Below are 22,364 nucleotides of genomic sequence, written 5' to 3'. Positions count from 1 at the left end.
TGAGCATAATGGGAAGGTGTGATATCATGATATAAAAAAATATATATTTGGTCTTTGCCCCTGACGGAAGCTCCTGTGTTCTAGACCCTTCCATTCCTCATCTTATGCACCTCTCTATGTGGCTGTTCTTCTGTATCCTTTATAATATTCTTTATAATAAACACTTTCCTGAGTTTCGTGAGCCATTGGAGCAGGTTATCGTACCTGAAAGGAGGAGTTGTGGAACACCCTACTTTGCAGCCAAGTCATTCCTTGCAACTGGTATCTGAATTGAGGGCATTTTTGTGGGATAGAGCCCTTAAACCTATGGAATCTGATGCCAGCTCCAGGTTGTTAGTGCCAATTGAATTGAATCGTAGGACATCCAGTCAGTGTCTGGAGAGTGGAACTGATTGTTGGTGTGGAAAAATCTCACACATCTGGTGTCAGAAGTATTGTCAGTAAAAATAACTCAGAGGAGGCATTCCAGACCAAGGGACTGGGAAATGTGCAGGGTGTACGTGGGGAAAGAGAAGCTCAGTTTTGCTGGGCCCTCGAAGAAGTACAGCTGGACAGCCAGGTTGCATCAGATTGTTCAGCTTTATGGGCAATAAACATCTATTGATGTGTTGCCCCAACTTATTCTCGTACCACTGTCAGAATATTCTGCAGATCCACATATCATCCATATTCTTTACTTCACATCATTCTTGAGTCAATTCACTGTTATGTAAATTCTTTTAAGATTTTATTTTTAAGTAATATCTACACCCAATGTGGAGCTCAGACTCCCAACCCCAAGAGGTCAAGAGTTGCATGCTCTACCAACTGAGCTAGCCAGGGGCCCCTATGTAAATTTAATGAACACACTGTATCATGTATCACCAAATGGCCCCACAGACCAAATCTACCCAACCATCTGCTTTTGCATAACCCACAAGCTAATAATAGTTTTTAGATTTTTAAATGGTTGGGGAAAAAATCAAAAGAAGAATATTATATGACATGTGAAAACTATATGAAATCCAAATTTTAGTGCCCATTGATAAAGTGTTTTTCAGACACAACCATACCCATTTATTCACTCATGGTCTATACTTTGTGCTATAACAGCAGAGATGAAGAGTTGTAACACAGACCGTACATGACCTGTCTAGTCTAAAATATTTACTCTCTTACCCTTTATAGAAAAAGTTTGCCGAGATGCCTCAGTGGCTCAGCAGTTGAGCACCTGACTTTGGCTCAGGATGTGATCCTGGAGTCCTGGAATCGAGTCCCACATCGGGCTCCCTGCATGGGGCCTGCTTCTCCCTCTGCCTATGTCTCTGCCTCTCTCTCTCTGTGTCTCATGAATAAATAATTTTTTTTTTTAAAAAAGAAAAAGTTTGCCAACCTCAGATATGGAGCAAATGCATTAACATATATATTTGGAAGTCCCGTCACTTGTTCTAAATGAAAAACAACTGGAACAAATAATTTTTTAAAAGATTTTATTTATTTATTCATGAGAGACACAGAGGGAGAGAATAGCAGAGACACAGGCAGAGGGAGAAGCAGGCTCCTTGCAGGGAGCCCGATGTGGGACTCGATCCCAGGACTCCAGGATCACACCCTGAGCCAAAGGCAGGCACTCAACTGCTGAGCCACCCAGGGATCCCCTGGAAAAATCATTTTAAAATAAAAGTCATACCAGCGGTACACACCTTAGGAAAGTACTGATTTCCTGAGCACCTCCTTTGAGGCAGGTGCTTTTCACTAAGCACCTTTATATGGGAAGATACTGATAACAGCTATAATGTGGCTCATACTTTAAGGTGAACAGGATGAGTACTCTATATACATTATTTCATTTAATCCTCAAGACACTTGATTGGAAATAATGCTCTTTCCCTTTAGAATAGAAGAAAACACAGGCTCATAGAGGTGGAGGAACTTGCTCAGAGTCACAGCAGTATTGACATATGTTAAGATTTCATCTCAGGTCTTGGCATTTCAAGCCTATTGCAGGTTAAACATTAAAGCCCACAACCTCACATCAACCATGAGATAGCAAAGCTAAGTTGAAGAGTCTGTTCTTCTGTCTGTACCCAAGAGGAGCCCTTAAAAGTTTCTGAGCAGGGAGGGTAACATACTCAGAACCCCTGATGTACTAGCATGGTGGACATACTGAGGAGGAAGGACTGGACTGGATACCCTGCAGACAGATCAGTCTGTAGGCTCTCATAGGCAGTTAGTAATGCAGTAGTGAGGATAAAATCCAAAGGGCTTAGTGTCCAACTGGACATGTGAGGTAAAAGAGAGGAAGAGTCAGAGTGCCCCAGTTTTTGATAGTCAGAGATTGGGGGAGGATGAGCAGATGGTAGGAAGAGGAGCTAAATGTAGACAGGGCAAGCTGAGTGGCCTGTGAGGTAACCAGATCAAGAAATGCAGCAGAAAGAAGAATATCTGGGAATGGAACTTGAGAGAGTAGTATGCTTTGGGGTATCATCTTCCTAGAGGGGATAGTTAAAATCATAGGAGCCAATGAGATGTTCAGGGGCAAGAGGATACAGAGAAACAAAAGAGCATCAAGGAATGTCTGTGGAAGGTGGGAGAGGAGCCAGCCAGAGGAGTTAGATCAAGAGAGCAGGGGAGGAGGGCCCCTTGTAGAGATCACAGAACCCAGGGATAGCAGCAAGGAGTGAAAGGGACTTCTAAGGGGGCCCTTGGGTGGCTCAGTCGGTTAAGTGTCTGCCTTCAGCTCAGGTCATGATCCCAGGGTCCTAGAATCGAGCCTCATGTTGGGCTCCCTGCTCAGTGGAGAGAGCCTGCTTCTCCCTCTCCTTTGCAGCTCCTCTGGCTTGCTCTCTCTCTCTCTCTCTCTCTCTCTCTCTCTCTCCCTCTTTCTCTGCCAAGTAAATACATAAGAGAAAGAAAAAAAGAAAGAAAGAAAGAAAGAAGAAAGAAAGAAAGAAAGAAAGAAAGAAAGAAAGAAAGAAAGAAACGGAAGAAAGAAGAAAGGGACTTCGAAGGGTGCTACAGAGGGATACCTCGGTGGCCCCAGTGGTTGAGCATCTGCCTTCGGCTCAGGGCGTGATCCTGGGATTTGGGATTGAGTCCCACATCGGGTTCCTTGCAGGGAGGCTGCTTCTCCCTATGCCTGTGTCTCTGCCTCTCTGTGTGTCTCTCATGAATAAATAAATAAAATCTTAAAAAAAAAAAAGAAGGGTGCTGCAGATCTGTGTACTTCTGTGGCCAGAAAATAAGAGAAGCAATGTAGAGAGAAAATGGGTGAAAGACTCAAAGACGCAAGACAAGAAGTGACAGGAAAAAGAGTGGGAAGGTTATCCTTTGCAAGGAAGAGAGACTTTTCAGTGTGATGGTTTGAAAACATATCTCAATTATGCCTTCTTTCAAAAAGTGGTGCTTAATTCTCCAGCCCTTCTATGTGGTTTGGACTTGGTGACTCATTTCTAATAAATAAGACAAAATCCATAGTGTGTCACTTTCAACACACGGCGGGTGGGGGTGGGGAGGCATTTGAGGGTGCCTGGGGGGCATGGTCAGTTAAGTGTCCGACTCTTGGTTTTGGCTCAGGTTCCAATCTCAGGGTCATGAGATCAAGCTCCATTTTGAGTCCACAGTCAACATGGAGTTTGCTTGACATTCTCTCTCCCTCTCCCTCTGCCCTGCCCCCATACTCTCTCTCAAATAAATCTTAAAAAAAAAAAAAAAGACATTTGTTTTCCTTCTTGGTCTCTCTTTTGGATCATTTGCTCTAGGGGGTCCAGTCACTTTGTCATGAGAACACTCAAGTGACCCTCTGGAGAAGTCTACATGGTGAGTAATCAAGACCTGTTACCAACAGCCAGCAAGGAACTGACGCGTCCAGCCAACAGCTTTGTGAGTGAGCCGTCAGGTGACAGCAGCCCAGCCCACAGCTTGACTGTAACCTCACAAGAGAACCTGAATCAGAGCCACCCAGCTAAGCCACTCCCAGATTCCTGACCTACAAAAACTGTTTAATAATCTATGTGCGTTGTTCTAAGCTGCTAAGTTTGGGGTAACTTGATAGACAGTCATAGATAATTAATAAAGTTAGCAATAGGAGCCTCTTGGCCAGGAACCACTAGGGTTTCCCCCTTTCCTACAATATCCAAGAAATATAAAACCCATAGAAGCCTCAGGGACTCCTATTCCAGTTCTCCAGAGTTGGGGAAGGCTTGGTGGCAGAGCTTACACAAAGACCCACGTTTCCAAATTCCCTATGCAAAGTGAAACACATCTGTCCAGCTGCTAGGCTCTTCCTCCTCACTGCATTTGCCCGTCTGCTCATGCAACAAATATTAAGCACCTACTTCATCTGGGCGCTGGCTAAACAGCACTAAGCAAGACAGACCTGTTCTCTGGAGTTTACATTTTAATGGGGGAAAGGCACTGATGATACAAGCAAGCACATAAATAATTGCAGGCAGCATTGGGTATTCTGGAGAAAATAAAACAAGGTGCTGGGGAGATTCCTGGGATGAGGGGGCAGAGTGGGACCATAAGTAGGGAGTAAACAATAGGCTTGCCCCCATCGTTGTAGGGGCCAGACAGAAAGCACAGATGGAGATCCCAAACATATGTCTAAGTATTTAGAAGTACAAACAAACTAACAGACTATTAATGAAAATATGTTCTACTATCCTATGTGGAAAATATGCCCTCATAAAGACCTGGAACACCAGGTCTGAACCTAAAATCTGCAGACTTCCCAGACTCCCACACCAGAACATAGCAGTGTAGAGAGAACCAGCTAGACCTTTAGCACTCCTCCTGACCTCTTTCTCCCCCGACCTGTCCCTCGCCCCACTCCGCCTCACATCAAGGGGCCTCACACCTGCCTATGTGGACACTGTAGCCCAGTATCCTGGCTCTGACCTCAGCCTGCTCCCAGACACATGACTGAGCTGGTGCTCTCCTGAGCTCCTGTCCACCTGCTGGAGGGCACAAAGGGAGAGGAGGTGCACAAAGCCTTAGGGCTAGTCCCAGGGCTGTTGACCAGGTATCCTAAGGTCCAGCTAGGTTAAGTGTGGTCCAGAAGAAGGCTCCAGGTGGGCACCTCTCCATGGCTCCTTAGGTGCCTCACACCTGAGGGACGTGGCCAGAGGAGGGGCCAAAGCCCATTACAGGCAGTGCATCATTTCTCTCCTGCTGCTGAAACTACCACAAACTTAGTGGCCGAAAACAATACAAATTTATTGTCTTGAGGTCCTATGGGTCAAAAGTCAGGTAGGATCTCACAGGATCAAAATCAAGATGTTGGCAGACTACATACCTTTCTGGAGGTTCTAGGAGAAAATCCACTTCCTTGCTCATTCAGGCTGCTGGTGGAATTCACTCCCTTGCAGTTATAGGACTGAGATCCGCACTTCCTTGCTGGCTGGCAGCTGAGGTTCATTCCTACCTTCTCTGCATTCCCGACCCATCCCAGAATCATAGACTAATTAGATTGTTAGCCTTGGAAGATGGCTTTGAGGACCCTGGGCCACCCTGCCCCCCAAACAGAGATCCCACCTCAGGACAGCTTAGACACACCCTGAGGTCTCCTAACTCCCAACTAGTAATTCCTTCCCTTCTCCCTCATCACACTCCCTGTCAGGAAGGCCACCTCTCTGCCAGGCCGCCTCCTCACACCCTCAAGAGTTAATCCAACGAGTGCTCTTTCTGGAGGATCTTCCCAGCTGTGTAGTGACTGACCTTATACTATGTCCCTGTGAGGCAGGCAGTAGGGACACAATTGGGCCAGCATCCCCTCAGTTTTGTTCTCTGTTAGATGTTTGTATGTCTTATGCCCATCACTATACACGTGTTGTGATTTCTCCGGTTTCCCCAGGGGAGACAGCAGAGCTGATAGAAACAGTTTCAGTGAAGGAAGGCTGGAAGGTAGGTGTGATGGGAAGCGGAAGGAGATAGGACTTAACTCCAGAGTCCTGATGATAATTTCAGACTCAGTGGTGCTCTGTGTGTCTCTGCGCGGCCTGTGCTGTTGCTGGCATCAAAGCAGGGTTGTGAGGAGGTTGTCTATGCAACCAGGGCTGGGCCTGGATGCAAACTCTCAGGCATCTTCACACGTACCTTTAGAGGGCATTTGCTTCATCCTTGTTTTGCTTTGGGCAGCTTTCTTAGAATGTGTGTCCATTTCTGTTCCCATAGAGTCCACACTTTCTTAGACTCCTGAAGGGAAGTGAACAGGATGAAAACAGACTACAAATATAAAAACAGAGATCATTGTTTTAGGGTTATCTTTAAGATACTTTAAGAGTCTTCCAGAATTTTTTTTTAAAAATCTCCAGTGGGTAGATAATTCCTTGAGCTCCTCTTGCTGGCTAATCATGCCAACCAAAATAATTTTCTAAACACAAAAAGAAAAAAAAATATGGGGCTCCTCTACCCAGTTTGGTTTCTTCCTTTTAGTAATAATGCAAACTTCTCCTGCCTACCCCCACCTGATAGAATAAGAGTTAGTGGAAAGCACAAAATATTTATGTGAAAATGTATGGGGGGGGGACAATCCCCAGTGAATTGTTAAATTTGGGGCCCAGGAAAGTGAGGTATTCATTTAGCGAAGAATTGAGCTCTTGCCACTGAACTTGGATAGTTGGTTGTGGGGTGGGAAGGGGGGTCGGGGGCAGACAGGAAGAATTATCCGATTACCAAACGTCCCTTGCCAGCTTGATAAGTATGGCAAGACTTAAAGGCTATGATAGAGAGCAGCCAGGGCTGAGACACAAAGCAAAAGGCCAGGGTAGGTAAGTACTTTGCTCAGCAGCTTCCAAATAATTTTGGTGTGTGTGTGTGTGTGTGTGTGTGTGTGTGTATGTGTGTGCTTAAGATTTTTTTTTTAAGGTAATCTCTATACTCAATGTGGGACTTGAACCTACAACCCTGAGATCAAGAGTCAAACGCTCCACAGACTTAGCCAGCCAGGTGCCCCAATTTTTTGTGATTTATTTTTTTAAAATGATGTTAACTCAGTGGGATTTTTTTTTCTTGGAAAAAGTATAAGATCTGAGTGATCACATTTATTTTCCCCCTGGGCATTAAGGAACAAGGCAGGACATTATGCATCTGGCACTCTTCAGGACCTCGTTGTTACAGCAACAGGGATGGGCAAGCATAGAGTTCCCGACACGGAGGGCCTCAAAGTCAATATGAGGATGAGCATCTGTGAAGCCCAGGTAGTGAAAGGAAAGAGCAAATAAATACTGTCCCCTCCTGCACCCTGGCCAGGGCTGCACAAAAGAGTCCATTAAACCAATTGACGCAGGCCCTGCTGGAAAGTTGACAGAACTCCCAGCTGGGTTAGGTTTCCCCACCTCATCCCCCGGCTGGGGATCTCAGCCTCCCTTCATTCAGGGAGGCTGGGTCACAGAGGCCCCACAGAGGTGGGGCACAGTAATGGCCGGGAAGCCGGAAAAGAGTCCTCAGCCTGGCCCCCTGGGACTTCAGGTTTCTCCATCTGCAAAATGAAGGTGTTGGTCTAGAAACTCCTGCAGCTCTAATCCTGTGTGTAGAGGCAAATCTCTACAAAACAAACAAACAAACAAAAACACACAAAAAAACAAATCCTCTCAGAAGACTTCGTATTTACTGGATAGTTACCATGTGTCAGCTGCTTCTTATTAACTCACTTAATCCTCACGAGTAGAATTTGTCCATTTTATCCACTGTTTATCCCATTTTATCAATGAGGAAATTAGGTTTGGGAAATGCAACTTGTCCACCTGGGGTCATGAGAGTCAGGCAGGCCTACACGAGCCTTTACCCTGAGGTCTGTCTGGGTCCAGAGTCCATTTCTTTGCACCACTCTGCTCCCTATCACCTTTTATTTCTTTACCACTTTCTATTACCAGCTGCCAGCCCTGGCAAATCTGCTAGAAATCACAGGTGAAGCCATTCTGTCCTCCCGGGAGGCCTTCAGAACCTGGGCTTTGTGTTTACATTTCATAGACTTCGTTCTACAACAAACTTGATCTGAGTCACTGCATCTTTTGACCTGACTGCAAATCTGGGTTGAACCCTACGTTGGGTCAGGCGGTGTGCTGAGCTGTTCACCTGGTGCCATGACCCACGTGAGAACCCTATGATATAGGTGTCGTGGTTATCCCCACCTTGCAGAGGACAGAACAGACTCAGAGAGGTTAGGTAACTGGTCAGGGGCTGCACAGCTAGGTTGAGATAGGAACCTGAGGTCTCATCTATTACTCTGCAGAGCTGCCTTTTGATGAAACAAAAGGGTCATTCCCCTAAGGCTGTGCGTGCTCTATGACCTAGACAAGATCAATTATTAGAAAGCCCATGGTCTGGGATTTGAGAATTTGATATCAGTTCCACTTCTTCCATTCCAGTTATTTTCTGAATGCCCATTCTGCAAGTGCAGGGGACACCATTTGCTCTTAGGCAGAGGCCACAGCTTTCTGCCTCTCTGCGAACACTCACAGGAAACTAGGTTTTTTGTTTCTTGTATAAGTGGGCTCCGCACCAACTCACCACCCTATGATGTAGGCCTGAGCTGAAATCAAGGGCCTAGGATTTTTTTTTAAGGTTTTTAAAAAATTTATTCATGAGACAGAGAGAGAGAGAGAGAGAGAGACCGAGAGGCAGAGACACAGGCAGAAGGAGAAGCAGGCTCCATGCAGGGAGCCCGATGTGGGACTCGATCCTGGGATTCCAAGATCATGCCCCGGGCCAAAGGCAGTCGCTAAACTGCTGAGCCACCCAGGGATCCCCTGAGCTAGGTTTTTAACTGACTTTGGCTGAAAGTTCCCATTACTCACATGGGTGACCCAGAGCCTTGGACCCTAGAATGAGGAGATGGCCCTTTGAACAGCCATATTTTCAAATGGCTGCTCATCACACTAGAATACAATCTGAACTCCTGCCCTACATGATCTCACCCTTGCTTACATTACCTCTCTTTCCCTTGGTCTTCACATGACTGAATAAATCTGACTTCAGCTTTTGTCACTTCTTCAAAGAGCCCTTTTAATTTGCTTGTTAATTTATTTTATGACCACCCTAGACTCCCCTACTGAGGAGCACACAGTAAATTTTTTTAAGGATTTTTATTTATTTATTTGAGAGAGAGAGGAGAGAGAGAGAGAGAGAGAGAACCAGCAGTGGGAGCAGCAGGCAGAGGGAGAGGGAGAAGCAGACTCCCCGCTAAGTAGGGAGACTGACATGGGGCTCGATCCCAGGGCCCTGGGGTCATGACCTGAATGGAAGGCAGATGCTTAACCGACTGAGCCACCCAGGCACCCCAATTTTGATTTATTTGAATTTGCTGCCATTTATTGGTTCTGATTCTTGTTGACTGACCCAAAGCATCAGCAGAACCCAACTTTTCAGAGACAATTTTCCGTGAGTCTCTTAACTAGAACAGAGGCACACTTGTCTTTGTTCTAGATTGTTTTCAAGGATGTTGGTGTAGTGAACAGCCTTTGAAGATAGAGACAGTACCTCTCTCCAGAGCAAAGAGTGGGTTTGCTGGCAGCCTTGGAAGATAGAGATAATGGCTCGCTCTAGACATAGAGGTTTGTTGCCCATTATAAAGGCTTGTTGCCCATTATAAAAGATGTGGGTTCCCAAATACATGTAGCAGTGCAATCTGCCGTGAGTGCAGGCACCACCTAGTGCTCACCACATCACTCCCTGAGAACCGGGCTCAGGGAACGGATACAAACATTGCTGATACAGTAGCTACTGCTATTGCTGTGAGTAATAAAGTCCTTTGTTTCTGACCCAGGAGTCTCATGTCTGCTGCCAACATTAATGAAACTGTGGCAGGCTAACTAGTTGACTTGCAAGTAAGGTAAAGTCCCAAATCCTTCCCAGTTCATGACACCCATAACCAAGTTGGCTTCAGATGACACAGTTTTGCTTCACTTGTGCTCCAGCAGCCAGTAGCAGCACACAATTACAGCAACCCTGAAGTCTATGCTCTTTCTGGGGTATAAAATTGCCAGGGAGTTTATTTAGAAACTGTTTATTTAGAAGCTTATTTCTAACCCTATAAGAGAACCTCATGAGTATTGTGATGTTTATAAGTTTTGCAGTACCAAGAAATTGCCACTTTTGCAGCATCATCAGAACGAAAGAGGAAAAAGCACAAAGCTTATCGTGCACCCTGATCGATCTTTCTGTGACTTTGTGTTGGCCGACATCACGACTCTCCATTCATGGCACTGGATGGCACCATGGGGCTTCCCTTTCATGATCCTGAGTAACCTGAGGTTGGGGTTGGGGGTGGCTTCTGTTCCCACATTGCATTCTTATACATTGTTATACTTTTTTTTTTTTTACAATTAGCTCTATTGACTATACAGTCAAAAAGATTTTATATATTAAAAATAAAATATAATTCTTTATAATGGTAAAGTTCCAATATCAAATAAAAAGAAAGAAAATTTCAGAGCCTGTTAAACATTTTGGATATTAGTTCTCCTTCCTCCCCTATTTTATTTTATTTTTTAAAGATTTATCTGTTTGAAAAAAAAATATTTATCTGTTTGAGAGAGAACAAGAGAGAGAGAGAGGGCAGGAGCACAAGCAGAAGGGACAGAAGGAGAAGGAGACAATCTCAAGCAGACTCTGCTCTGAGCATACAGCCCAAAACAGGGTTGATCCCATGACCCTGAGATCACAGCCCTGAGATCGCAGCTGGAGCCAAAATCAAGAGTCAGATGCCTAACCAACTGCACCACCCAGGTGCCCCCTCCCCTATTCTATAAAGAGATAAGTTTCTTCATTTTGTGTAGGGGAGACATGGGGGAGAACAATAACTGGCCTGAAACAGAGCAAAGAGAAGTTGTTAAAAACTTGATTCACTCATTAAAAAATCTATGTATTATTTTCCTACCTGAACTAAGCTCAGTGGGGAGTAGAAAAACATATCATCACCCTAAAGGAATTTACCATGTTATGAGGGTGCTACATTGCACACAAATAATATAAATAAAAGCAAAGGTGAGAGGGACGCCTGGGTGGCTCAATGCTTGTGCATCTACCTTTGGGTCAGGGCGTGATCCCAGGGTCCTGGGGTTGAGTTCCACATGGGGCTCCCTGCAGGGAGCCTGCTTCTCCCTCTGCCTGTGTCTCTGCCTCCCTCTGTTTCTCATGAATAAATAAATAAAATCTTTTTTAAAAAATCAGCAAAGGTGAGGCAGACCCTAGAATAGGCAGGAATGCAGGGTAGGGGGTCACATCTTGATGGAAACAGCAGCATTTAACCTGGACCAAGTATCCGAGAGAGCAGCTGGCAGTGGAGACACTGGAGGGGCATGGGTGCTGGGCAATGAGTCCGTGCTGGAGGAGGGGGCTGCCTCTGGACACATACACTGGAGTCAGATGGAATGTGAAAACCTGAGAAATGTGGACTGTATTAATTAGTTTTGATTAGTGTTTGTGAGTGTGTGGAATCAAGATGCCAAATAGAGAAGGCCATCCAAGGGTGACAAGTGGAAGAATGGGGACATGTTGGAGGGTTGAAAGTCATGAAGAAGGAAAAGGCAAATACAGAAGAAAGGGGTCCGGGCAGGCTAGAGGCCACGGTATCTATGAATTGACTCCGAGTCGGAAACCTGCTCTTCTGTCTCTAATGGCAGAGAGCCCGTTGTGAGAGGGGCATGCTCACGGAAGGCAGGGTTCACAGAAGTCCTTCACCTATATTCTTATTCCAGAGCATCAATTCAATGAAGTTACAGATTCAATTTTTTAATTTGAGTGAATTCTTAGGTCATACTTTTAGTGTGTCAGCTTCATTCAACTCTGCTGACCATATCTGAGTGACATAAATCTCTGGGATTCATGGAATTTTAAAATGTTAGAGCTGGAGAAACTTCCACAGTCATCGGATCTCATTTCCACCAACGCTTATTTACTCTATAATTTTTTAAAAAACAGAATTTGAGGTCTTTTAAGATTGAGCCACAATTCTTACAATCCCAGAAGGTGAAAAATAAGACTCCCCCCCCCCACAAAACCAAACTGACAAACCTGTTTATTTGGCGGAATTTATGAGGACCTTCTCAGAAGAGGCAGTCCAGATGGCCTGAAATACTCTAAATTGACTTCACATACCATTCTTCCCGAAGTAGATTCAAATCTGCACCATACTGCAAAGAGAGAGGGTTTATCATGACTTTGGTGAGTCAGCTGGGCTGCTCCATGTACTAATTACCTAACGTGTAACAACACATTAGAAATAGGCCAGGGGTCATGGTGCAAACACTTGAGTAATGCTGGAAAGAAGCCTGCAAAGTAGCTGAGTGCATTCTCTTCCCCAGAGCCCCCTCCCATCTCAGCGCTCCTGTGTCATGGAGGCTGAAGAGCCAGTGAGGTGGTTTCCTAGGGGTCCTTCAGAGCTCAAGGTGGGCATCATCCAGGATATATGTCTGCCCTTGGAGCTTCAGGTGGGGCCAGAAGTCTCCTCTATCTGACCTGCCCCTTCCTGATACTCACACTAGAAGCTTGTGACATCCTGCTGTACCTCTGAAATGCCCATCATGGATCTGTGTCTACACACAACTGCTCGGCGAGGAGCACGGCAGCCTCTGCCAATGGAAATGCCTTTGCTACAAACGTAGGCAGTCAGGGCAAGGGCACAATTGCACAACCTTCACCTCACCCACTTTTTCCACTAGAAAGAAATTGTTACTTAGTGATCAAAGCAATTTGGCCTGGTTCTGAAAATTACCAATCCCAAGCAGTACACCAAAACAATCTGCCACCCCAGTCTTGTCCAGCAGTCTTCACATGTGGGTCCATTAGAATTCAACAATGCATGTTTTGTTGAAAACAACTATGCAAGCTTTGGGGTAGAGAATAAACAGCTGAAAAAGACATTTGTGGTTAAAGAAGTTAGCTGCTCAGAGAAGGTGGATGGTAGATGGGATCCTCCAAGGGTTAGTTAACTAGCATTACTATTTTCTTGGTCCCCCATGCTTCTAATTGTGAGGGCTGTAGCCCAGATGAGTAGATGAGTCAGGGAAAAACCTCCCACACTGCTCAATATGGGCTCTCACAGCAGTGGTTGCATGGCCATGATGTCAGAGAGTGCAGGTCAGGCTGGTACTACCCTCCTGAGTTGTGCATCAGCATTCACCAAGGCACCCGACTCCACATGGCACTGTTTCCTACACCCCTTCTAAGAGCTGTCAAATGATATCCACCAATTTGGTTGAGTTCTGAACTTAATTTTTTAAAAAAAGTCAGCCAGGTGACTCATCAAGTGTAAGTGAACCTGATCAACTGGTCAATGAGAAGGGGGAGGGTTTGGTGAAGAACTTAAGTGTTGATTTTTCTTCTAGTAAGTATAGATAGGGCCAAGCAGATATAATTTAGGGAGAAGGTTGGGAAGAGCAAAGATGCGGAGTTCTGTGAAGAAATCCAGATCCCAGGAGAACAAGCACGTGCAAAGACATGAAATTGCATGAAGAATCATGAAATTGCCAATAAAAGTCAATGTGGAGAGTGGAATGCATGTGGGGAAATAGTAGGAGGTGAGTTTGAGAAGATGCTGGCAACAGTCCGCCAGGTCATGTCACAGTTTCTATTTTATCTTAGGTGTGTTGGGGAGCCATCAGAGAGTTTTTAGGCAAGTGAGTAACTGGATCTGATTTGTGTCTGAGGAAGGGCACTCTGGCAGCTAAGTCTGAGAAAGATGGAGAAAGGCAAGAGTGGAGTTAGGTAACCAGTGGGAGGCTATAGCAGTGACCCAGGGGAGCGTGGTCTGGGCTTGACTGTAGAGAGAAGAGGCTGAATTGGAAATACTTTCTGGAGAGGAAGTCCTAAGAACTGGCCACTGGGAGAGGAGAGAAAAGGATAAATATATCCGAGTGTCCTGCTTGAGCATCAAGTGAATTAATTAATTAATTGGGTTGGTAAAGACTCAGAGGGTAGGAGGTGGCACTCAGCATGGAATGGGAAAAATCAAAGTTTGCAATGCTTGTAAGAAATTTATAAGAGGTTTCCAATATGCCTCGCACAAGCTTTAGAGAACAATTCAAGAACATGTTGACCAGGCACTGTACTCTCCTGTCTAAAACCCTCTGTCGTCCCTCTTGCTTAAAGCACTAGTTTTAACCTGGCTATGCTTTCGAATCACAGGTGAGCTCTCCAGATGCAGGTGGCTTCCTATTCATCTTTAGGGCTGGGGCCTCTCCCCGAGGACATAGAAATGGCCCTCAGGGGACTGGTTGCACCCACGAGCTTATCAGGCACTGTTGAGACCTTCAAATTTTTCTCTTTGCAAAAGTAACACACACACATTGTAAAAATTCAGATAATACAGAAAGTTTTAAAAATAATAAAAAAGATATGAGAAAAAACCCTAGAACGTGAGAGTTCCCTCTAATTTCCGCATTTCCATTTGGGCTCTTGCCATGGTGGTCTAATGGGCCAGATCTGGGATCTGAAAGTGGTACATCCTTCCCTAAAATGCCCGGGGTTGCCGGCAAACAGCCAGGTCCTGGGAAACACCCTCTGTGAGTCACTGGCAAGAAAGCTGAGAAGGTGTAGGAACTGCAGTGTCAGGAGAGGGGAAGGCTATAAGGCTGTGCTGTCCAGTTAGCCAACCCACTGAATGTGCTCAGGGCTGGCAGCCAGGGCCACCTCCTCATAGGCTCTGCGGGTAGAAGCTCTGAGTTAGGGAGTTCACAAGCATTAGGACTGCATACTTTTATTTTAAAAATCAATATCTCAAAAAATAAATAAATAAAAAATAAAAATCAATATCTCAGTTATTTTTTGATAGACAATACATGTCCATAGTAAAAATAAATAAATAAATTCCAACATTACAAAGGGTAATGTCAAAGGAGAAAGGCATACTTTCACCCTACAGTCTCTGAGGGCAGAGGCTGTCCTATTTGCTGCTGGGAACCAAGCCACGTGGCCCCACTGTCCTTAACTCCTCACCTACCGTTGAGTCAAAAGCTCTTGCCTCGCCTCTTGCAAGGTGGCATGATCACAGGCTGCTTATCAGCTCTGGCCACAGCGGTGTTGATTAAGAACCTGTGTGCAATGGCTCTGGGAAGGGTTGTGTTGTTGAAGGTGAGGGCCAGTGGTTTCGATCCGTGCTACAAACGTACACATTTAATACAACTAATTCTTGGTGACTTATGGAGCAGAGGAAAGCAGGTATGTGGGTACCACCAATTTTCTGACTCCTGCTTGCTCTCTTTCTTCCCCTCCTGCCCCATTCCCAGCACATAGATCTTAAAAGTAGCCTGAAATGTGATTTGAATTTTACCTTCAGGCTGATCCATAGTAAAGGTTTTGCTGAGAAGTTCACTGCCAAATTTGTTCATCCCACAAATACGTCTGAAGTGCCTAGTTTGGGTCAGGCCAAGAACATCATTCACACAACAAGCATGTCCCCTGGCTTTGCAGAGCCTACAGTTGGATGGGGGAGTGAGGCTTACAAACAGGTCTGTCAGCAAAGGACATGGAGAGGATCAGAAGGTGCTATGGGAGTGACAGCTGAGCAGCAAACAGACTGGGGGATCAGGGAAGGTTTCCCAAAGGAGGTGGGATTTTAGCTGAGATCTAAAGAATGAGTAGAGTTAGGCAAGGCGGAGAGCGTATTAGTAAAAGGGAAGTGCAAGTGCAAAGACTGGAAGGCAGATAGAGGATTGGCCCATTGAAAAAAAATGAAAAGAAATGGTACCTGCAAGAAATGGCAAACGTACCGGTTAAGGGCTTGTGCTTTCTCAAGTTGGACTGCCTGAGTTCAAATTCCAGCCCTACCATTCACAGGCTGTTGCCCCAGGCAAGTTATATAACCTCTCTATGCTCAGTTTCCTCATCTATAAAACAGGACTGATGATTGCACCTCCTCCATGGGATAGAAATGAGACAGTATAGGTGACATTGCTTGGAACAGCACGTGGTGAGCACCGAATAAGTCTTAGCGATTATTTTGCAGTTCTGATGGGCAGGGACTTGAGCAGAGATGGAAGGAAGATGTCGATGGGGAGGGGAGACACAGGACAGTTCTTAAAAGTCCTTCTAATTCAGGTTGGGAGGGTAGGACTCCTCCGGTAACCAAAGAGAAACCAAGAGCGACAAAGGCCTGTGTGTGGAAGGCCCTTGCTGAAAGTGGGCCTTGGTGATTTCCCTGAGCCTAAGGTAGACAGAGGGGTCCAGGCAGGGGACTAGTGAGGTCAGGGCCAGCCAGATACAAATGCACGATGGGCCTGTGTGGACAAGCAGCCTCACCCCTCTGGGTCTGTGCCCTCAGCCAACATTGATTTCCTCGGGGACTGAATGAGATGAGGGAGGCCAGGGGCCTCCTTTCCATGGTACCCGGGGCCAAAAGCATGGGCTGGTGCCTTTCCCCTGCATTCCGCGGATAGTTTGCGAATGTAATAGCTTCAAAGTTACATCTGAACTAGCCCAGGCTTCCTCTTCACCGAGATCTCTGTGATTTCGCCAGACAAACCTCTCAAAATTAACCTACCCTAGTTGGAACCATGGTCCAGGGACCTGAGTCTCAACTCTGTGCGGCCTGGGCTATTTCCAGCTGGTTAGGGGTGCTGTAGTCTCTCCGACATCCCACACCAACTACAGTGATTTTAATTGGATTTACTGAAATATATGCCAGGCAGTGCTTCTCTGGGAGGAGAGAGGTTCGAATCACACACATTATGCTGGCATGTGAGTGTTTTTAAAAGTCAGAAACAGCGGGTCTAGAATTTTGCCTGCACACTACTCTCATTTTTATGTATTACATGAATTCTGAACTATTCAGTGTTTTATTAGTTCACCTTCAGTGTCCAGGAAAGATTTAATCCAAAGTCGTGGCGTAGACATTTATTGAGGTCCTTCTCTGTGCCAGGACCTGGCTATACTCTGCGGATACCAAGGTGAATGAAACTCAGAGAGCTGACCTCTCTGGAGCACAGGGTCTGTGGGAGAAGAAAACAAAGTATTACAGCACACCATAAATGCTAGAATTGGGGCATAAAGCCAGTTCCAGGGAAAGCTGGGATCAGGGCTGTTGCAGCACATCCACACAGGTTGTACACTGCATAACTCTGAGACACCATTCACATAGACCAGGGTTTGGTAAACTTTTTCTGGAAAGGGCCGGATAGTAAATATTTTATGCTTTGTGGGCCACACAGTCTCTGTTGCAATCATTCAACTCTGCTGTTGTAGCACAAATGCAGCCATCAGCCATAGACAATATGTAAACAAATAAGCATGGCTGCCTTCCAGTCAAACTTTATTTACGAGCATTGAAATTGAGTCATGAAGTACTCTACTTTTCATTTATTTTCAACCATTCAAAAGCATAAAAATCATTCTTAGTTCATACACTCTACAAAAACAGGGAGTGGGCTGGATTTGATCCCTGACATAGATTACAATGAGCATGGCCTCTTTTGACTTGTTCAGTCACCTGAGGGCCCTGTCTGGCTCCCTTCAGAGGATTCTAGTTGACCTAAGTTCTAAAGGATAAGCAAGCACTGACCAGGTGGACTCTTCAGGGAAGGGATGCCAAGCAGAGGGAACAGCATGGGCAAAGGCATAGCAGATCTGCACAGGAGGAAACAGAGAGATATGGGACACAGAAAGATAGGGGGGAGAAAGATGGTGAGAGCCTGGCATGCCACAATCAACAGTATGGGCTCTGTTACGTGGGCACCTGGGAGTCATTCATGGTTTTAGGCAGAAAGTGAAAGGGTCTGTGATTGCATTTTAGGGCATGGAATGCAAGATAGAAAGGCCAGTTAGGAGGCATGCAAACCAGTCAGGGAAGAGATGGCGAGTGCCTAAACAGGCAGGGGGCAGGGGAGTTAGGAGAAAGAATTCAAATGTCTACTCTCGGATACCTGGAAAGATGTTCTGCATCATTGGCCATCAGGGAAATGCACATCACAACCACAGTGAGATACCACTTCGCGGTCACTGGATGGCTATCACACAAAAGAGACAGATATAGTAAGTGCTGACAGGGGTGCCCGGCTGGCTTAGTCAGTGGAGTGTGTGACTCTTGATCTCGGGGTTGTGAGTTCGAGCCCCACACTCAGTGGAGAGATTACATAAAAATAAAATCTTAAAAAAAAAAAAAAGTCTTGGCCAGTGTGTAGAGAAATCAGAACCCTCCCACGCTGCTGGTGGGGATGTGAAATGGTGTAGCCACTTTGGAAAACAGTCTGGCAGCACTGCAAAAGCCAGCTCCCTGTGACCCAGCAATTCCACTCCTACATATATACCAGAAAAAAAAAATTAAACCTATGTCCACACAAAAAACTGTACACTAATGTTCACAGCAGCATTATTCATCCTGACCAAAAAGTAGAAACAACCCAGACATCTATCAACTGATAGATGAATAAATAAAATGTGGCATGTCCGTCCAGTGGAGTATTAATCATCCATAAAAAGAAACAAAGGAGTGTGATTAGAGATGTCTGTAGGAGGCAAATATGTACAGGCACAAAGATTAGTGGTGGCGGAGGGTTGGGGGATGGGCAGGAGGGCCGAGGCATGATTGCTGAGGGCATAGGGTTTCTTTTGAGGGTGAATAAGATAGTCTAAAATGGATTGTGGTGGTGGTTGTAGGACTGTGAGTATACTGAAAACCACTGAATTGTATGCTTTAAATGGGTGAAATGTACGGCATGTGAATTGTATCTCAATAAAGCTATAAAAATCATTACCTTAATGTAACTCAGAAAGGGTAATTTTCTCTCTGCATCTCTCAAAGTAAATTATCTATCAAAGGCAATTTAAACTCCTTATCATTGGCTTTAAAGTGCACACAGGTTTATTTTTTGTAATTTAGGTTTTTGGTTCTGTTTAATTCAATGCCTATGTTTTCATCCTAGGAATGATACGTTAATAAGCACTTTTTAAAAAGGAGAACACTCTAACCCATAGGGAGTTATATGTGAAACTGAGCAGACTCAGAAATACCCTTGGACGCCTTCCTTTCCCTTAGTCCTCACAGCCAGTCACCCAAAATCTGGTCTGTTCATTTATTTATGTAACAGTCTTCTTGAGATATGATTCACATGCCGTATAATTCACCTATGTCAAGTGTACAGTCCAATGGTTTTCAGGATATTCACAGAATTGTGCAATGATCATCAATCTATTTTTTTAAATTTATTTTTTGTTTTTCATGTAGCATGAGTCAGAATTTTTTTAAAAAAGACTTTATTTATTTATTCATGAGAGACACAGGGAGAGAGAGAAAGAGGCAGAGACAGGCAGAGGGAGAAGCAGGCTCCACGCAGGGAGCTGGACATGGGACTCGATCCCGGGTCTCCAGGATCACACCCTGGGCTGAAGGCGGCGCTAAACTGCTGAGCCACCCGGGCTGTCCGTGAGTCAGAATTTTAGACACATTCCTCTCTGTGGCTAAATCATATCCCATTGTATGGAAGTGCCACTTTCATGGATCCATCTATTTATTGATAGAACACTTAGGTCGTTTCCATCTTTTGACTACTGTAAATTAAGCTGTGATGAACAATGGTGTACCACATATTTATATGAAGAAAATATTTGGAAAGCACATAGTTATGCTGAATATTGGTTAAAAACACAACATTAACCTTAGACAGTGATGTTCTGTAATGAGGTATGTTTATATTGTTCTGAGAACCTAAGTTCATTTTCTTCAGTTACCTGAATCTCCATCAGGGTAGACAATTTGGAAGGTATCTGCCACACCCATAAACAATTTCTCCTTCTTGAAAAACTACCCCCTGTCGTGTCCTCTCTCACATCAGTAGAAGCCAGGTTTGTACCTGGTCAGGACTCAAGCTGGGCAATTAGTTTCTCCCTCGAGAATCTGTATTTGATGCTAAGAAATGTCTTAAGTTATTGTAAGGGATTGTGAGACAGCCATATCCTGCCATTTCTTCCTCATTTCTTGCTTTGGGTGGGGTGGGGGTAAGGGTCCATGGCGATCCCAGTATATTTATAATAAATGTTTCTTCTCTGAAAATTTACATGGATCAGTTTTGTACTAGTATGATATTTTGAAACAATATTTACTTCCCATATTGGTGGGTACCATGGTTTTTCTCCCCACAGAAACCATCTCTGCAGTTGGAGTTAAGCTGTTAAGTCCCTTAAGTGAGGAAGTAGAGGTTTTAGGCTCATCCCGTTGGGGACAGCAGGTCTTTTAGCACAGGCTCATGATCCACTTCCCTGAACACAGTTTAGGGATGACTGCCAGTCCTGAGGAGAACCCTATCCTTTAGTGCCATTTTCAACATGACATAGGAGAGCCTCCTAGGTGGCTTAGTTGGTCAAGCATCTGCCTTTGGCTCAGGTCATGATTCCAGGGTCCTGGGATCCAGCCCTGCATCAGACTCCCTGCTGAGCAGGAAACCTCCCCCCCTCTGCCTACTGCTCCTCCTCCCTCTGTGCACACTCTCTCTGTCAAATAAATAAATAAAATCTTTTTAAAAACCCCACAACACGACATAGGAGAGATGTGAGAGTGTGGTGCCAAAGGCAACTGCAACAACTAGTCTATAGCAGAATATTTTGGCTCTCCAAGATGTGGCATTCAGGAACCCATGGCCCATTGAGGGATGAAAAGAGCCTAAGAGGACTTCTAGACCACCAGAGACCCACGTCTGGTGAAGAGGCTGTCATGGCCAAAGCCTTGGACATTAGTAGTAGAGGGCCAGGTGGATGTCATACTTCAAGGGCTACCAGTCCTGGACGACAGGGGGAGGAGATGCTCAGCCTGACACCAGTGAGCACCCAGAAGGCACTGCCTGGTAAGAGTGACCCTTCTGCCAAACCCAGGACTCAGTGATCTCTACACCAAGGCATATCTAGAGGAGAAGGGAGCCGTGCCTCAGAGGAGCTGTGGAATTACTGTTCTCAACTCCTGTTTGTTAGACTGGCCTCAACACAGCTCTTCTCCCTCGCTCTCACTTCTCTGCAGGGTGTGGGCTCATCAGACACTGAAGAAGTCATGTTTTCTTTGCTTGGGAAAGTGTTGAGGGGGAGGCCTACAAGTCTCAGAGAAGTGTGTGCACCTCTGGTATGGGTGTTGGTGTCTGTGATAGACACAGTTATCTACCCAAAAACTATTCTCTCCCTTCTTTTTCCTCATCAAACCCTGATTCTACTTGAGGCTGCCTGTGTGCCCATTCTCAGCACTGATCCATGATTGCTTCTGTTTCCATTGTCAGACACTCTATTTCCAGGGCTCTCCCTCCCTTGTAGTTGTGGCTTGTGGCCCAGTTCTGGGCTATGAGAAACACTGCAAGAGAGCTTCTGCCATAGTCTGCTTCCCTAATAAATTGGACAGCTCTGGTTCATGCCAGCCCTCCCCACTCTTCTTGTCCTGGGTGTGTATGGGATGGGTGGAGCTGTGGACCATCTTGCAATCATGATGATGAAAAGCTAAAATGCTAAGATAGCAGAGAACAAAGATGAAAGAGTCTGGCTTCTCAAAGACCTTGCTCAGCGGTTGCACCAGTACTTGACTCTCCAGATTTCTTCCGTAGAAAAATAAAAGCTCTGCTAATTGAGTGTTTTTAAAAGCATTATTGAAAACATTCCTAACTGACAGTGTCTCGGAAGAAAAACCTGCTCATTCAACATTTGGGGCCCACCTGCCTTAAAGCTGGTTTTCTTCTTGTTCACCCTGAGGCAAAATCTGACAGTCTGCAGCAGCACGTATGCCCAACTTTTATGGACTGAGCTGTGCCTCCCTTCCTCAACTCATATGTCGAAGCCCTAACCTCTAATGTGACTATATTTGGAGATATGGTCTTTAAGGAGGTAATTAAGATTAATTAAAATTAAATGAGTTCATAGGAGTGGGGCCCTAACTCAATAGGATTGGTGTCCTTATAAGAGGAAGAAGAGACACCAGGAGTTCAGGGGCACCTAGGTAGATCAGTGGTTGAGTGTCTGCCTTCAGCTCAGGGCATGATCCCGGGGTTCTGGGATCAAGTCCCACATCAGGCTCCCCACAGAGAGCCTGCTTCTTCCTCAATTTATGTCTCTGCCTCTCTCTTGTGTCTCTCATGAATAAATAAATAAAATCTTAAAAATAAAAAAGACACCAAGAATTCATGTACATGGAGAAAAGGCCATGTGAAGAAGCAGGGAGAAGGTGGTCATCTGCAAGATAGGGAGAGAGGACTCTGGAGAAACCAATCCTGCTGACAACTTGATCTCACACTTCCAGCCTCTAGAACTGTGAGGAAAAAACATTCATTGTTTAAGTCACCCAGTCTGTGGCGTTTTGCTATGGCAGCCCTAAGAAACTAATACACTCAACCATTTCCTAAACAGGTCCTCTCTGGAGAGGCTATAGTGAACTAGTCCATCACTCCCAGCAAAAGTGGAACCCACTGCTGCTGTCCTTTCTT

General features: G+C 45.2%; 1 protein-coding gene across 5 annotated transcripts in view; it reads right to left on the bottom strand.

Annotated features, from left to right (window-relative positions):
* SIAH1 (siah E3 ubiquitin protein ligase 1) overlaps positions 1–22,364 on the bottom strand; it is a 79,649-nt gene that overhangs the window by 50,670 nt on the left and 6,615 nt on the right. The window contains exons 2-5 of one of the 5 annotated variants that reach the window (XM_041765660.1): positions 17,841–17,924; positions 16,770–16,910; positions 11,998–12,116; positions 6,079–6,207 (exon numbers count right to left, since the gene is read on the bottom strand). In XM_041765660.1, coding sequence (XP_041621594.1) covers positions 6,079–6,154 — 76 coding nt within the window. In that variant the 5' untranslated portion in view covers positions 6,155–6,207; positions 11,998–12,116; positions 16,770–16,910; positions 17,841–17,924. Of the gene's footprint in view, positions 1–5,278; positions 6,052–6,078; positions 6,208–11,997; positions 12,117–12,462; positions 12,545–16,769; positions 16,911–17,840; positions 17,925–22,364 lie in introns of those variants that run through there. The other 4 variants (XM_041765659.1, XM_041765662.1, XM_041765661.1 and 1 more) reach the window with 4 other exon arrangements.

This window comes from Vulpes lagopus, chromosome 8 (assembly GCF_018345385.1).
Source record: "Vulpes lagopus strain Blue_001 chromosome 8, ASM1834538v1, whole genome shotgun sequence".
Classification (NCBI taxonomy): Eukaryota; Metazoa; Chordata; class Mammalia; order Carnivora; family Canidae; genus Vulpes; species Vulpes lagopus.
The sequence above is the reverse complement of the archived record's forward strand: the minus strand, read 5'-3'. Positions and strand labels throughout refer to the sequence as shown.